The sequence below is a fragment of the Haliotis rufescens genome, unplaced genomic scaffold (genome assembly GCF_023055435.1).
Source record: "Haliotis rufescens isolate VD_foot unplaced genomic scaffold, xgHalRufe1.0.p SCAF_12, whole genome shotgun sequence".
Taxonomy (NCBI): Eukaryota; Metazoa; Mollusca; class Gastropoda; order Lepetellida; family Haliotidae; genus Haliotis; species Haliotis rufescens.
This window is the reverse complement of record NW_025963802.1, coordinates 17,013,019-17,031,064: the sequence shown is the minus strand read 5'-3', so window position 1 is coordinate 17,031,064 and position 18,046 is coordinate 17,013,019. Positions and strand designations below refer to the sequence as shown.

Below are 18,046 nucleotides of genomic sequence, written 5' to 3'. Positions count from 1 at the left end.
CAAACCTTTGCGTAGATCAATGCCTGTGATGTTGATCACTGTATTTACAGACCGCAGTCATATAGCAGGTAGACCCTATTTTGTTCAAATACTGACAATGGGTGCTTTTTTGCAGACCGGCCAGTTACGCCCCCTTTTCGGTGACCTGGAAATATATGCCCTGATGGTGGCCTGTCTGTGTCACGACCTGGATCACAGGGGCACAAATAATGCATTTCAAGTCAAGTGAGTAGTCATCAAAATGATCTATACAAGAACAAAACAGATAATAAGACCCGTGAAGATCAGGCTTAGACCTGGTCTTCAGCAACCCATGCTTGTCCTAAAAGGGGACTAACGGGATCGGGTGGTCAGGCTCACTGACTCGGTTGATGCATGTCATGATTTTCTATTTCCGTAGATCGATTCCCATGATGTCATTCACTGGACTGTCTGGTCTGGACTCGATTATGTACAGACCGTCGTCATTATAGCATGAAAATTGCAGAATGCGGCGTTAAATAACAAACAAACATAAACACTAATGGCCCTCGTGTAATGGTGAAACACGACTTCCAATTGTTCTTAGTTAATATACAAAGAACGGTTGTGCCATAAATTTACTTGCTAAACTATATATATATACAGTGGATTGTTTTAACCGAAAGCCCTATAGGAATAATATTACATCGCGTTTTCGTAATTCGAGAGAAAACGGAGTACAGGTTGTGGATCAAAGTACCGATGTAAGGATTCTAACGAGGTTAGAATGGTACGTAATCTCTATATCGAGCAAATTATGTAATGAAGTTTCACTGAATGATAATTTGCGGAAATTTAAACTTTATCATATTTTTAAGAAGGTATAACAATGTCAAAATGTTGATACACATGCAGTACATTAAAGCGTTAAGAGCTTAATTCAGTATTGGCCACATGTTACTCTTCCACGATGTCTCTCAACAGAGTGGCGTCACCATTAGCCATGTTGTACAGTACATCCGTTCTGGAGCATCATCACTTTGACCACTGCATCATGATACTCAACAGCGAGGTAAGGACAGTTATATTCTTAAGAGGGAGGCACAGGTTTCCCAGTCGCCTGAGGCTCCGCAATTCGTTGTGCAGACGTGCGTCCCTTTGGCACGCCAGAAACGTGTGATCTTAAGTTCGAATTCCGGTTCGCCCCGATTATATTTATATATTTGTCAGTGCCATACCCGTGGTCGTGGGTTTCAGCCAAGGAAAAAAAATGTGAGGCCTACATAAATTACCTCCCAAAATAAACACAAAGTGAAACATCGTGACATAAATGGAATACTGGCATTAAACCCATCTTACTCACTACTCTTCAGACCTACTCTCAATTGCAAGTGAACATCTGTCTGACACGAACAAAAACGCCCAAAGGTCCGGATTTACTTTCTGGTTTAATGACTCATTTCGAAGGGTGATGTCGTTTATAGACATTCCTGACAGAATGTATTGACGACGAGTTGGCAACGTGGTAGAAGGGTTATACAACTTGTACGAAGATGAAACCGTTTTGAGCTTGGCATACATATATACTGAACTGTTGTCGTGAGCGTTAATTGTGTTTTAACAATAGTCCCCTCGCTGCTCCGTACACTTGTTAAATCTGTTCGCCAGGTCTGTTATTAATGTTTTGTAGAGCGTAAATCCGGGTCTGGCAACCAGTAATTGAGTTTTCTACTTTAAGCCATATGTTGACCCGTGAAGATCAGGATTAGAATAGGTCTTCAGCAACCCACCCATGCTTGTCGTGTGAGGCGACTAACAGGATCAGCTTGTCATTCTCGCTGACTTGGTTGATGCATGTCATCGTAACCCAATTGCGTGGATCGATGCGCATGATGTCAATCACTGGATTGTCTGGTCCAGATTTGATTATTTACAGACCGCTGTCATTTAGCTGGAATATTGCTGATTGTTGCGTTAAACAACAAACAAATAAAGCCATATTTGAGACCCCTTTGATATTAACGCATTTTACCAGTGCTTCGTAACTGAGCACTGTGCGGTCACGACAAATAAAAAGGTTGATGATCAATGAAATCGCAACGTTTTTGTATAAAGCCTAGCGGTGCTGGAATCCCAGATTCGCTCTGATTATGATCCTCGCATTGTTAGCACCATACCCCAACTCGTGGGTTTCACCAAAGTTCTAAACGTCTGAGATCTGCATCACTTCGTGATTTCCTCCCACATCAAACTGACACGCCTTGATGTAACTGGAATACTGTTCAAAGACGCGCTTAATCCAACTCACTCACTCACCCTAATGTGTTAAATGTTCAGGTCAGGCATTCCATCCACATTCAGCTGACAGGCCGTGGCGCCGAAACCCCAACTCACTCCTTTAGACCCGCTACCTCCCTGTGTTGTTGGCAGTAGATACTTAGTAGGGAAAATCTGTCAGATTTTGTTTCCAGAGTAGCTTTACTCAGGTTAATAAGTACGTACATGTATCAGTTTTCAGTAAATTGCATTTGTGTCCGTAAATAGACTGGCTACCAATACCGGTTATTGGCTTCCGTAGGATATATATTTCTTTCTAACTAAACAGTCGAACGAATTGTGCATGTAACATCAACTAAACTGCAGATACATTAGGATTTCTACAGTTTCCAATGTTAAAAGTACTTCTAACAGACGTTTAGAGTAAACAGACATCAAAACGTATAAAAGCAAGTTCAATAAATTCACAGCAAACATATTATTTTCAGCATGTAATCGGTATTTCATTCCAAAATTCTTAACATCACATTTCAAATTGGGACACAGTTAATTAGTTTCCGTTTGCCTCGGAGGCATTTGTTGAGATTCCTTGGCTTACTTTACAGATAAAATAATCTTCGTGCGTTCGCAAACTGTAAATTGTTATCAATACATGTTTTGTCGAAAATATTTTAATCTTCTCCCGGGAGCACATTTGTCGACGTCAGGATTCAGTGATGGGAATACACTTTTTGTCTTCAACCGTTCCTGCGTTTGATGGCGAACGTGTCTTAAATCCCATTATTGACGATTCTGTATTTCATTCGTAAGCGACAGTCACACATTCATTCAAATGCAAGAGCATACAGAAATCACGACATCTTGTAAGAACCTGCAAGATGGAAATATGCCACAGCGACGACTAACAAAGCAAGAATAAAAGATAAAACCTGAAAGAAACCTTAAGTTACAAATTTGGAATGTTTTCTGTGAACAAAACGAATTAAACATCATTATCCCCTCTGATGCGTGTCCCATCGCTTCTCAAAATCTGTATATCAGATATATCAAGCCGAATCAGCTTCAAGTTGGAATGAAGTCATGCATGTTACCTTTTTGCTGAAACCCACGAGCTTTTTGACAGGTTTAGGGCCATAATCGAGTCCTAATGACCATGCCCACAATGTAAGCAGGTGTGCATGAAAACAAAAGGAGTATCTGAAATTCAACGTCTACATCTAACATATGAAAGTATTGTAATGAAAACATAGTATTTTCAGATTATTCTGACCTAAGATGTACAGAGGCACGTAACCAATGCTGTTTGTGTGAATGGCAGGTCAAAACCTGTCCACGTGCCGCGTGCTTATCGAAAAGGCGGATAATGAGGATCGGGGATTACCACTGATTAGATGCCATCGTGCACCGACGGCGACTCATGGTGTCAAGCACAGGTGTATTTTGCCCTAAGCCGGATTCGATTTCTTACATGCCTCCTTATAAATCTGGCATTTTGCATGCGCTCATCGTCATGTTTTTCTTCCAGGGCAATAACATCTTCCAGTCCTTATCTCCTGGGGACTACCGCAAAGCAATCAAAATGCTTGAACATGCAATTCTGTCGACAGATCTGGCCATATACTTTAAGTAAGTTGATCTGAGTACACAAACTCCAATGTTCCTTTCAAAAGCAGGTTCGTGTTTCTTGATTAAGGGAGGCCTGGTTCAATAATCTATTCGGATTAAATTGTATTGAATGCATTCATTTACAAATAGTTTCAATGTCTGATAGATGCTACGGTATGATTTCCAATACGTTTTCTAAAGACAAAATGTTCTGGCATTACCAATTAACTGATAGGAGTTAATGAATGCCTGCCCTTTGTATGTGAACCTTGCCATGTGTATGTCATGTCTTGCCATGTGTATGTCATGTCCGACAAATGTGACAACAGCAAATGTGACCAACTATGAAATAAGGGACCGAATGGGTGAAAAATCACATTTTGACTTTTCATTATATTTCATGACTACAGTATCTTTGGAACACAAAAATACTATTCGTAAGCTTCAATTCATATTTATTACAGAGATACATGACATAAATATTTGGACTCATTTTCCGACTTATAACTGTTCATGTAATAATTACAGTTTTTAGACATGATGACTAATGAATTGAAAGTAGACATGCATGCTGAAGGTTTTGAAATAATGCCATAATATTTTACGAACTAACGAGAGAAAAATAAGATATGTTTGTACAGTCCGCGCACATAGCGGTCTTCACTATAGTAAGTTGACGTCAAACGTCACAGCAAAAATGTATCCTAGCACCCATAAGGTCCCTTTTGTCCTAGTGAGTCACACATAGTGATATATTACAGGAAACGAGGAGACTTCAAGTCATTGATAGAAGGTGGAGAGCAAACGTTTGACTCAAAATACAAGAAGGATCTTCTAAAGTAAGTTCGAAATAGTAAGAACAAATCGTGTAATTGTTAGTTGAGTAGTTGATGGGTCAACACATATACAATGTATCATGTCAGTGATGTCGAAAGGTTGATGGTGTTGGAGATTTAACGAGCGCTTCCGGGGGACCCGATTTCGCACTCGGCGAAGATAGGAAAGCGTCAACAGTATGTTCTTTGGGGAAAAAACGGCGCGGTTCGGCGATGCAACCACCGTGACGACTGACTCAATTTGAATCGGTCAAATTGTAGATGATAGGCAACTTTGCTCTCTGCAATGGTGGGGTAGTCCGAGATTCCCAAACCTCAAACACGACCCGTGAAGATCCGGGGTAGACTAGGTCATCAGCAACGAATGCTTGCCGTAAAAGGCGACGAACGGGATCGGGTGGTCAGGCTCGCTGACTTTGTTGATGCATGTCATCGTATCCAAAAGCATGGATCGATGCTCATGGAGAACATGAGGGGTGTCGAAATAAAGTATCTATTTCTTTCTCGCCGCAAGTGTTTTAACTATCCATTAAAATATGGCGAATATGAAGTACCCGCCACGATCCGCACTAATCTGAACACATTGAAAGGACGTTATGCTCCACTCTCATGTTCACTGCCGACCGCCTCCGTGGTCTAGTGGTACAGCGTCCGCCCGGAGAGCGGAAGGTCCGGGGTTCGATCCGCGGCCGCTTCAAATCAAAAGACATTAAAAAATGGTACTTCTTGTTACCCTGGCATTAAGGGACTAAAACAGGACTAGTCCGGAGTCAGTATACTATGTTTAAGTGGCGTATTCGTGTTAAACTGCGGCATGGTATCTCAGTGGGCTAGCACTATGGATCGGCATCATCCCGGGATAGTACAAGCAGCCACACACACGTGCATGCAAGTCGCTATATAAATGCATTTCACCTTACCTCATGTTCACCTCCAGTCTTCGTTGAGTCGCTGTACGTAGGATCCCTGAGACATTTCTCAGTGTGAAAATTAACTGTTTGATGAATCTGCGTAATAAAAAATAGAGTTAGCACAGAAAAAAGTTGTGTATGAAAAACTTGTTGGGATTGCCAATTAGCAGAACTCTCTCTTTAAATAAAAAGCTTTCACTATCCAACTCGTGTTCACGCCAATCCTTTTCTACCTCCCAACATTGTTACTTGCACATATATACGCAAAAATAAGGTGTCTTGTTTTAATAAGACAGGCATGTTATTTTGATTGAAAATATCAATTTTATTTCCCCCCAATTAACAACCCTCTTCATTCACTTTTAGAACCTACCTATAAATTAATAACACACAATGCACATAGATAAATATTAACCAGACAGGGCATGAACCGGAAATGTTTTTTTCTTGCCAAAAAGATAAATCTAGACGTGCAAGTTCGTTTTGGGTAGCAGGGGCTACAGCCACCTTCTCTCAATCAGCTGTTCTTGTCCACGGAGACAAAATGATAATATTTATTTGCAATCAAGGTGAAATGCGGCTGTTTTTTTCCACGGAATTAATACCCTGTCCTCGCTCACCGCTATTTACTTCCACATCAGCCGAACACATCAAACGCCTGAAATGTTTGTTTATCGCTGTTACCATGACAATAGTTAGACGCAAAAAGGTGCTTCATCGCCATTCTCCATCTCCACATGGCATGTGAATTAACGAGAGCACCATTAAGACAAATAATTGACTAATTAGGGCTTTGTTCAAATTTGCGATGACATTAGGTCTGCGGTATATTTCATCAGAAAACCCATAATGGAACTCAAATGTCAATCATAGGTATCGAATATTCCTCAACATGAAATAACCCTAATACATCTTATTATTGATAACTCCTTCCATGGTTGTTCGGTACTTGATTTAACCCCTTTATGTTGCGTTTGATAGGAAAGTCAGATAAATATAAATATATTTAGAATTATAAAAATATTTTTGGAATTCGACTGCATTTTACGTATTGATTCGCTGGCAACAATATCTCGTTTATTGAATTTTGGAATGTGTATTCCTTTTAACTTGAGACTATCAACCTGACGAAACGATATTTTTTCAAGTTTTACGTTTATTCATCTCGGATCAATATTCATGGAAATTACACGTATTTAGCTTTGGCTTACTGAGCTAATCTAGCCACCGCACACTACATCGTGTGAATTAATCAGATTCAGCAGCGTAATCTGGCATTTCCAAACACTTGGCTCTGCTGTTCACGGCAGAAAATGGATACTTGATGTAATGTGTCATGTCGATGATATTGCAGAGCAATGATGATGACGGCGTGCGACGTCGCTGCGATTGCTAAACCGTGGGATATCCAACAGAATGTCGCCCAGTTGGTGGCTGGAGAGTTCTTTGAGCAGGGAGATATTGAAAAGACAAAACTAGGAGAGCAGCCAATAGTAAGAATATTTCTTCTACAAGTGGCAAGTGATGTTATGTAAATCAATACTAGAGGCACATTATTTAGTTATTGGTTATTTGCTTATAATGCATGCCACATATATTACTTGGCAATGAACTATAAAACATGTCAAAATACGGTACTGGCACGTTTCTAACGATCCAAAATGAAGTATGGTTAACGTGTGTGTGTGTGCCAAGAAGATTTATCATATTAATGTTATATTTAGATATTCCCATTTTGCATGTGAAGGTAAACGTGTAACTATATGACGGATACATTTCAGAAACCGAGGTAGACTTGTGCAAGCAACATGCTGCACTAATTTCAAGGGAATTATCTATGTTTGCATTCTTATTTGGTATTGGTCATATTTTAGCCAATGATGGATCGGGACAAAAAGGATGAACTCCCAAAGATGCAGGTCGGCTTCATTGATGCAATATGTATGCCAGTCTACAAGGTGAATAAGTTACTGTTATATGCTTGCTTTGATATTACATAAGCAGCTATTTTGAGTGTCTAAAACCAAACATTTGTTGAGCATGGATAACCCAGTGAAACATTATGTGTACACATGTTGGTATTAAAGTCAGACCTCGCTATGACGCGCCCTGTTGTATTACCAATCTTGGGAATATGACTGTGAACATGGCAGTCGGGTAGCCTGGAGGTTCAAGCGTCCACTCGTACCGCCAAAGACCCAGGTTCGGTTCCAAACATGGGGAAATGTACGAAACCCACCCGTCGTGCCCCACCCCGTCCTGCTGCTGGAATACTGCTCAAGACGGCATAAAGGCTAGCTCAAGCATTCATTGTGTACATGTTACGACAGATCCGCAACTCTTGGTGACAATTGTATATATAAAAAGTGTATTATATTCCGAATAATCGACGGGAGAAAACTGATTTGGCCATTATATTTGACAATTTGTATAATTTGTATGTCAGAAACACAAAGTTACGACTTTTTTTAACAAATATCAAATATCTGTTAAGGACTTTAATGTGAATTACGATGTTCAAGCTCTGACTTCCTAGTAGGGAGTATGGCACCGAACAGGAAGATAAAGCACCAAACACTACACACAGATAAAAAATGGGGAAAAGGTCCTCATTTGCCACGTTTTCCTTTCTCTTTGGTTTGATATGCTAAGGACAGCTTAACAGGCTCTTCAAATTGTTACATGTGGCTTTCTGTTCCATGAATGCAAAAGAAAAACGGCATTAAGCTAGTGTTACTGTTATACCCTTTCCATAATCACGTCTGTATCCAAAGGGACAATACCAAATTCTAAGGACATAAATTCTGCAGAATGCAATAACCAAAAATCAAATTCACCTTTCGCGTCCATCGCAGGTGTCACTGCGACATCAAAGATTGTATGGATAGAACAGAGCGATGTTTAAGATTCTTCCATTGTGATTTGTGATTAAAGCTATTTCAATGTCGCTCAATGTCGCTTAAGATGTTCGCTGACAAATGGACCCGTCTCGAGCCCTTACTGCAGGGTGTTCAGACTAACAGAGACAACTGGCACCAGATGTCAGAGAGCGAGGAGGCCGACCAGAGCAGTGGTTAAGTGCGGCACAGCGACATCTTGTACACTCTTATTATTTTCGTGTGCCTGGTTGTCGTACTATAGTAGAAGCAACACTTGCATGGCTTCAGTTTCGGATATAGAAGATTTATATTCACATCATATTAGTGATTCGTATTTATAGGTAGTATGATAGCGATGTCATGTTTGAAATGTTATTCGATTGATTGATACATACAGTTGTCTTAGTTTCGCTGGAGATGATGGTAATTGAAAGAAGTAATAGTTATGCTCGTGTATTGTCATTAAGTGCTTACTGTCTACGTGATAGTTTGTAAGTCATAAAGACACGGTTTGTAGGCCTTTCATTATAATACAAATACGTAATCTCATCGATAACTTGAAATTAGCCAAAAGTAAGAGGAAATCAATTAGACTTAAAAGCATGATATAAAAGCATCATGTTTAAAACGAAAATATCCTGAACAATCCTGAACTAATGACATTATTGGATTGATCATGATTAGATTTCAACCACATCACGAACTTTTTAATTGAAGTGTGTAAAAGGATATAAAAAGCTTATTGTTCCTAACTATGAAAACTCTGTGAAACAACCAGTAAGTATAGTCTTTTGACAAAAATGTAAAAGTACCCGTATTGTTTGTCTGGGTTTGGTATAGGAATGGTGTTTCGAACTGATATCTTTTCTAAATTTTGCGTTAATCCTTTAACGCATCCCTTCGGTACATCCTCTATATACAAGACTGAAGCAATGTCGGGTGTCGTTGTTGTAATCTACATACCCAGCAACTTGTCATACAGATGAAAACATATTTGATAATAATGTATATTGTCCATTTCCTATAGTTATGAACTTTGAAAATGCATGAAATGTATATTCTTATTACGGTAACATATTCATATATGACTTTTAACGATAGATTTGTCTTGTTAACATAAGCATTTTCTTGCAATTTATATTATGTATTTCTGTGGTGCAGAGCAGTTCTACAGTCAGAGTTGGATGTGTGACAGGATAATTGACACTCACTTTGCACTCAATGTATATTCAAGTCATTTCACACGGTAGTGCGTAGCACAGGGCATCGCAGCTGCGTCGGGTCCGTAGAACACGCAATATATTTATGCTTTCGTGTGTAAAATGCTTACGTCACCAGCAATCTGACGTATACATCAATTGCCACTAATACTGGACATACTGTGGTTCCCCGTTATTTGGAACATGATATCTCAAATTCAAGTAAGAGGTCGGAAACTGTCAAATCCGCCCACTTCAATATTGGGTGGCAGAGGGCCTCGGATCTGAACTGAAACTATTTGATAAAATTAAAAATGTGCAAAAATCTTGATTTTCACGATTTAAAGTGAAAAATCTAAATTTTTGTGTTTTTGTATCGCTACACATTATTATGTTGAGTGACTGTATGACAAATAGTTCTGCTCTTCACTTCTATGTTGTCTGCATGATCAATGCCGTGTCACTGACAGATGATTTTGGTACCTATTTGACAGCTGTTTGCCTCGATGACTGACAAATTGGACCCATTGTATAATGGATGCCAAAGCAATAGGACAAACTGGCAGCATTTGGCTGATAACATAGATACAGAGTGTAAGGAGTCATCATCTACACCAGGTGCATCTGAGGTCCTGGTGACCTCAAGTCTTGGTGACCTCTGTCTACGGTCTCCCTTGCTCACATGTTTGATCTTGTCCTGTCTAACGACCTTAGTTCTGTTAAACTGTTAACCCTAACAACTGCTAGCAACTTGTTAACCTTCGCATGCCCCACCCACCCCTGCCCCTCCCATAGTATGGTTCAATTTAGTGGAGTTAGTGTTGTCGCAAATGGAATACTGGGAACTGGGATTCAACTTCGTTGGGGTCTTTTTTTTGTATGCCTCTCTGCATGTGCATAGCTTTTTCGCCAGTTCTGAACACATTCATTAAATATTAAACGTACGGTAATTGGCATCTTTGCATGAAGGTATGATCACTCGGTCCACATCACTACTCCAGGCACCCTCGGCACCATCCTGCATGGTTTGCGCCCTTTCTTAAAATTATTGAACTGACCTTAACACTGAAAGTAAATTTAAACTTTAAGAACGCATATGCATTAACTGAATCCAGTCCTTATCATTCTTGTTTGCAGTAGTATTCATGGACCATGATATTCGGTACAAAAGACATTGATGAATAACACCAATCATGGCATTAAATGAACATTGTTTCAGAACACGAATAGTTCAAAAACGCATAAAAGCAAACCGATATTTAATTGACCGCCAGTTTGCTTTAGTATACCCTAGCCCACATCTCAGCCATAGAAAATATGCAGGAACTGAAACTTTTGAAAAGCAGTACGATGACACTGATGCTCAGGATATATCTGTTTACTGATTACATGATATAGATATGTGTTTATGGTAAGATTCATACTTTTCCCATGTCCTCTGTCCCCCTCCCCATACCTATAGCAGTATTTAGACGGTATTCCCCATCCCGTTTCTTTATACCCTCATTGGCTGTTGGTGGGGGTATGTGTGCGATGAGAAAATGATGTAGGTATTTTCCGCGTTCAAATGACATTCAAATATTACCAGAATGTCACTGTAGCTGGGTCATATAATACGTAAGGGTGTTTTATCTTATTCACAAGTGTTCACATGCTTATAGTTCAAATAAATAATTCTAATAATTGCATTTTCCTTCTGCTTTTCAACACACTGTATGCACTGAAACAGATAGCATTTTTCTTGGCTTCGAATGTTCCGTATCCGGGTCTTAATTGTCACCATCACTCGGCTCTCAAATATAACACAGACTCCTTCCATGATGCCATCATACCATCATTAACTCTGGACACTTTAACTTTTAATAAGATGTTGCTTATTGTAAGGTTGGGTGGTAAAGGCCAAAGGGGCTTGAAATGTGATTATCATGTACATTAATAAATTAAAATGGTTCTATGTACAATATACGTCGCTCTTCTTGGGTAGAGTGGAAGGAGTCGTCTGTAGATGATTAGCGTTCTATTACTAATACTTCTCATTGTCGTGTGTTCTTCTCAAATCATACTATTCATTTCAAACATAAACTGAATTATCATTTCATGAAATTCTGTTATGATTTATTATATTATGTAAATTCTACGAATGGTTAATAATCTTTCTAAAATATAACCAAACAGATAGTCAAACTTAAAAATGTCTCTGGACAAATGCTGCTCTGAACTAAAGAATTCATGTCAACGTTCGCTGAAATATAAATAGCAGTACATCCGTATAAACAATTGGTTCCCTGTTCATAAATATGGACGTGCTAATATGGTGCCTATTTTCTTGAAACAGCCTCCAACACTCCTAAACCGGAAACCGGAAGTAAAACGGACAGTAGCAAAGAAATTCTAAGTTCGTCACCACAACCCTCTCCACAGCCTTTGTCCAATGATCATGTAGCTAGCAAGTCACGTGACACTGATTCAGTCACTCTCGCTTCACAAAAACAAAATGGCGCTTCGTCTCACACTGCACAGTCTGCACACAATGGATCCCAGGTAACATTGGTAACGAAATGTTAAAAGCGTATATCTTTGGAATGGTTGCTTTGTGATAATAGTTACATTTATTGAACTGAAAAGCTTCATTTTATGAAGGAGTACACGTACTGACTAGAATGTCTAAGCTTCAAGTGACTTGCAAAACAAAAATGGTGTATCAATTCGCTTCCACATATACAAGGAGACGACCGGAGAAAGTCAGTTTGACTTATTAGTCCGTGACTATATAATTTCTCTAGATTGCGTGTTTACCACAATATGAAAGCTATGTAAAAAATCTGATTCCGAAGCTTTGGAGAATAGATATTAACTTTCGATTCTTAACACTTGCGTAGGTAACCTTTCAGTTGATTACACATGTTGAGGAAATGCGCAACCATTCCAAAGTTATAGAACTTAAAATCATTTAGCCTAGACAGTTCTTTGGGGAAGGTCATTAATAAGGACTACGAAGTGGAACATATTTGAAGAAGCATCTTGAAGACGTATCAAGATGATTTTACCTTAAAAGATCTATAACAATGATCTTCTCAAGTTTATTAACATTTGGATCACAACGGCAGCATTAATACAATGTGTCTTTATATTATTATATTAAAAATACAACTTTTTAACAAGATTATCAAAGACATGTGTGGACACGAAACTTTAGTGAGTGTATTTTGGAAATTGTCACGAGTTTTGGTTTACTTGAGAAAAATTTGGTATGCATGCACACATGTTCCACCGAAATACGTTAATTACGTTTTTTTTTCTTAATGTTGTATGATGTATGTTAAAACTTGCACCAAAGTGTATGTTGTCATTGTTCACTATCACATAATTGAATTGATGATTCTACATTTCTGTGCTATGTATATGTTAAAGTTAATTGTTTGACATGAAGGACCACTGTTGATTTTGCTATTCATACCACAGCGTATCAACTAGCCCATTCCGAATCGAGTAATAAACAAGGACGTCTACTTTAAATAACAAATTGTGTTTCGAACATTTTGCAATTGTCGATTCAGTTGATGTAGGGGTAGGGTATTTTATAAATGGATATGTGTTGTGTACATATGGCGTCTACTGCCTTGAATTGGCCACGAAATGTCAATAAACACCCGAAATATTAGCTTCACGTAGTCTCTAATATTGCTGTTAATAAGTGTCATACATTGCCTAAATCTGTCTGTGTCTTGAAAGCATTTACCTCATCCCTTGTCGCAGAATTAGGCTGTTATACAACCCAGACGTACGTTCCTAATCATTGTGTCCAATACTCGATATTGTGCATTTTCTTCTTTCCACAGAGCCCTCCAGTTAGTAGTAGATCCGTTAATAAAGCACCACAAAGAAAGTATCAACCAACTGCACCTACACCGAAAGCCATTAAACAGGATTCAGTGTGTGACCAAGACTTTTCACCCAAACACTGCAAGAGTAAAAAGCAAAAGAGTGGCTTCTGTGTCATGAGCTGAAACGACCTTATGCACCTATACCTAGAACTTTCTCAGTGCCAAACTCAAACTATCAGATGCATCTGAAAGAAGATGGCGATGTACGACGGGAAGGCAAACCTGTGATCATTGATCTACCAAGCAAACGTAATGGCTTATAGGAACTAAAAGACGTTAGTAAATCGATGACCCTGATGGACTTAAGGGCGATTATATTACGCGATGAAGAGCCCTGATACATTACAGATCTGTTTGCACTTGGTGTTGAATGACGTTATGGATCTGATGGACCTTGCAGGTGAATGAACTGGATATGTTACCCGGGGTGTTGAATGACGTTATGGATCTGATGGACCTTGCTGGTGAATGAAATGGAAATGTTGGCCCTTGGTGTTGAATGACGTTATGGACACGTTGAACTGACGTTATGGTTACGTTGAACCTTGAGCTGATGATGTGGATATGTTTTCTCTGGCGTTGACTGACAATATGGATGAGTTGGTCCTTGGTGTTGACAGAGGTTGTGGATCTGTTGGCGTTTGGTGTTGACTAACCTAGCGGAGGTGCTAACTGGTCTTATGTAATCTGTTGGTTCGCGATGTTGCATACGCGATGAATATATCTTTTTGATGGACCATGTAGATATTATTTATGGACAGGTCTCATGGGCGTGACTGGCTTCTACCAACCTTAATACTTTACATAGTTTATCATTCTCTTTCTATTTGATTAGCCTGAATGAATATAGTTGGTCTGATTGGTCATTTATGTTTGCATAGAACGTATTTCCATGAGTGAACACTTTATCTGATTGGCGTAAAATAATGGTCTATCTAGCTTAATTGATTTTGTCCCGGAAAGGGGGTGTTGGTTCTTTCAAACCTCTCAGTGAACATTCTGATGTCATATTTTGGTTGGCTACAAATTTGTCCAAGTAGATTATCATCTGGTTTACGTTTATCTGAGTAGGTCTGTCTGTGTCTTCATTTTCGGTTCACGGTTATACCAGCAGATGCGAAATAATCAGATCTTCACATTCTAGTTCACAATTATATATACCAGAGAGCCGAAACTTCTACGTCTTCACCTACTGTTTCTCTATGTCTTCATCTTCAGGTTCGCGGTATGCACGTACGTACACATTACTAGCTCCTCAGATTCTACTTCATGGTTCTCAAAGTATGACAACTTCTAAAATCAATTTATGTTACAGTTGCGATATTTTGATGTAAACTTTTCACATTTTGCAATCAATGCGATGTGTTCAAATCTGTGCCATTTATAGGTTTTGTATGGAATGTAATAGACTTTAAAACATGAATCAACAGCGTGGCATTAAGGAATTTCGATAAGGATAAATAAATTCATTTTGCATTCCACAAATTGACGGAATGCAATCGAGCCGAAAGTGCTGAAAGTTTGCTTCTCATAGTCGTGAACATTCTGTGCCAGTTAACACGACCTGTGGTACTTTTGTGGCTAAGCTCGTTTTAAAATATCGTTTATGCTTTGGTGGTATTAAATGCTCGAAAGAGTCACGTCGGTAACAATGATACTTTATTTCAAACACTGCCGACTTCATGTATTTCATGCAGAGGGAGATTGAAAAACGTATCTGGTACCACAGGAACTGTTGTCACTTCGCCTTTCTTGTAGCCAAATTATATGTCGATTTCAGTATGTTTAGAAGTCACATCTGTGATACTGCATGTTTATACTGGATTTTCCCCGAAATTTCCACTGATTGTGTCAGAATGTGTCGTCAGTGTCAGAAGCTCACTGTGATATGTCTTGTCAGATATTATCGCGGACTTGATTGATGTGGCATTCGGAACACCTCGGCCATTGGCGATGTCCATACGTGTAACTCGTATTGTTTCTAAAAAATACCTATCAAATCAAGCGTTTCTGCTTTGATATATCGAGAACATGGGTGAAATCAGTACCCTCACTTATTTTCTCACTCCACATATAGAGCAGATTGAAGCTCAATGCTAAACCATATCCTCAATGGTGCATATATGAGAATTTGCCAAGGTGTTTCGAATGTATCTCACATGATATAGAGATCATGCAGCAATATGTCATAATACGCCAAACATCACACCTTTATTATTAAAACGTGGTTCCCATGTTGTAGGGTAGAATGCATTTATACACCACTGTTAACCTTGAATTTCTATGTGTCTCACCAAATGTTACACTATTGAAACAGTTTTGTTTAATATACCTCAATTTCCGTCAACTGACAAGGACGGATAACACGCTGTACGCGGCGTCATTAACTACATGTACTGTTTACCATTCGTTCTTGTTAAGTATCGAACAAAGCATCCATCAGCTTGTACACAAAACCATGTCATTAACATATCACATAGGAGCACATCATCCCTTAAGGGGCATCGTATTTTATACCACCAGTTAGACCTCGTTATATGAACTCATTTACGTATTAAGGGCAAGTTTGTAGAAGGGTTGACAACGGCATTACTTCGTAACAATGCTTTCAAATATTTGTGATTGACAATCAACAGAATGACGAAGTGCTTGTTCCTGCACAACGTTAATATAACAATAGGATGAAATTATCAATATATTCTAGTACATGATATAAGTTTTATCTTGGTAATTTATCCATAGAATATTAATATTGGTGACGTAAGGTTTATCGATAGCAAACTGGACAATATATATATAATGTGTGGTTTTATTTTGTGTGATATGATCGCCTTCCTTGGGGAGTCAACGTGTAATTTGAACCCTGTAAGTGCTACATAATAAGGGCATCATTAATCTGGACACAAATCTGTATCACTGCAATAAGCACTTTCAGGTTTATTGGGTGGTTTCTATAACGCTAACCTACATTGTTCATCATCGCAAAGCTGTGTTATAGTACGTGTTGCCATTACTGAAATAAACATTATCAGTTTTGTTTGAAAGGTCATTTGATGGTTCTGTTGAGAATCAATGTTTATAGTTTAGGAATGCACACGTATAATGCCATCTTGTTTGCAAAAATGAGATGACAACTTACACGGTTGTGATAACGAATAACATATTATAATGATACTCACTTGAAAAAGCCTGCACATAATCACTGTAAACGTGTGCTTCTCATTTGTCAAATACACATTGTAAATATATCTGTACTATTTGTGATATTACGTGTACATATGCAATATGTATGTTTCTCACGTGTTTGTACATGAATTAAACGTGTTTTCTCATACCTAACACCAAATATCATGTGTTCCCTTTTTGACACAAAGTATTCACATTGAACACACTATGACAGTATGTTATGCTCACAATAAGCAAGTTGTACTATTATTCATTTTGTTATTATTGGGAACGTTTGTTGAGGATGGTGTACCCGAGTTGTGAAATCTATAATAAAGTATCGCTGATTCAACAAATGCCGTGGATATGGGTACCTTTAGCCCGTTCTGGGGAAAGTCGATCTGGTGAAGCACATGAAGTGATTCCATGTCCAATAAATAATTTATTTTGATAAATTCAACAAAAACATCTCTCTTTTTCTAAAAGTGAACACAGCGTTATTTTACATCAACATGAAAGTCGGCATCTCGGATCGATTACCTCCTCTACAATTAGAATTTGTTTGTGTAACGTCGGTGACGGTAAACGTGGAAAGTGACGTTGTTAGGTCAATGGTCGTACAAACTATCTCCGACATCCGTTTCCAGTTTCATACATTTCTTGTTGACTCATTTGTTCTATTAAAGCTGAGTGATTCTCAAAGCAAAGCGTTTGTCGTTACTGCTGACTTACCATCATACCATACATCGTATTCAGAAGATCCGGGGTAGATCAGGTCTTCAGTAACCCACGCTTGCCGTAAAAAGCGACTATGTTTGTCGTGAGAGGCGACTAACGGGATCGGGTGATCAGGCTCGCTGACTTGGTTGATGCATGTCATCGATCCCAATTGCGTGAATCGATGCTCAAGATGTCAGTCACTGGATTGTCTGGTCCAGACCCGATTATTTACAGAGCACCGTCATATAGCTGGAATATGCGGCGTTAAACAAAAACAACAAAAGTCCCAAATCAGCAGAAATATCCGGTAAAATGTGGCGTTAAACAAACAAACAAATAGACTGTCCTAACTCACCTTTAAACATGCGTATTATACATTTCTCACATCGCTTGACATTGGAATACAACGGGGTCTATTGTTACGTGAACGCTCACATATCTTGACAGTGAAACACAACGGGGTCTGTTGTTACGTGGACTTTTAAGTCTTCTACCCCATTTGTCAAAACCCTAGTTGTCAGGGTCTGGGAGGTAAGAACAGACGATTTACCGTCTCATAACAATGTCATAATGTGTGTCAAACATGCTTGCTGCATGCATGACTCCATG

The 18,046-nt window shown here is 38.9% G+C and overlaps 1 protein-coding gene across 12 annotated transcripts in view; it reads left to right on the top strand.

Annotated features, from left to right (window-relative positions):
- LOC124145697 (cGMP-specific 3',5'-cyclic phosphodiesterase-like) overlaps positions 1-17,419 on the top strand; it is a 150,482-nt gene extending 133,063 nt beyond the window's left edge. For 7 of the 12 annotated variants that reach the window (XM_048393400.1, XM_046515586.2, XM_046515580.2 and 4 more), the window contains 9 exons: positions 116-225; positions 946-1,033; positions 3,764-3,864; positions 4,605-4,682; positions 6,945-7,083; positions 7,465-7,548; positions 10,163-10,286; positions 12,004-12,209; positions 13,508-17,419. In XM_048393400.1, the coding sequence (XP_048249357.1) occupies positions 116-225; positions 946-1,033; positions 3,764-3,864; positions 4,605-4,682; positions 6,945-7,083; positions 7,465-7,548; positions 10,163-10,286; positions 12,004-12,209; positions 13,508-13,675 (1,098 nt within the window). In that variant the 3' untranslated portion in view covers positions 13,676-17,419. Of the gene's footprint in view, positions 1-115; positions 226-945; positions 1,034-3,763; positions 3,865-4,604; positions 4,683-6,944; positions 7,084-7,464; positions 7,549-8,554; positions 8,669-9,630; positions 10,287-12,003; positions 12,210-13,507 lie in introns of those variants that run through there. The other 5 variants (XM_046515584.2, XM_046515585.2, XM_048393401.1 and 2 more) reach the window with 5 other exon arrangements.
- Positions 17,420-18,046: the final 627 nt, after the last annotated feature.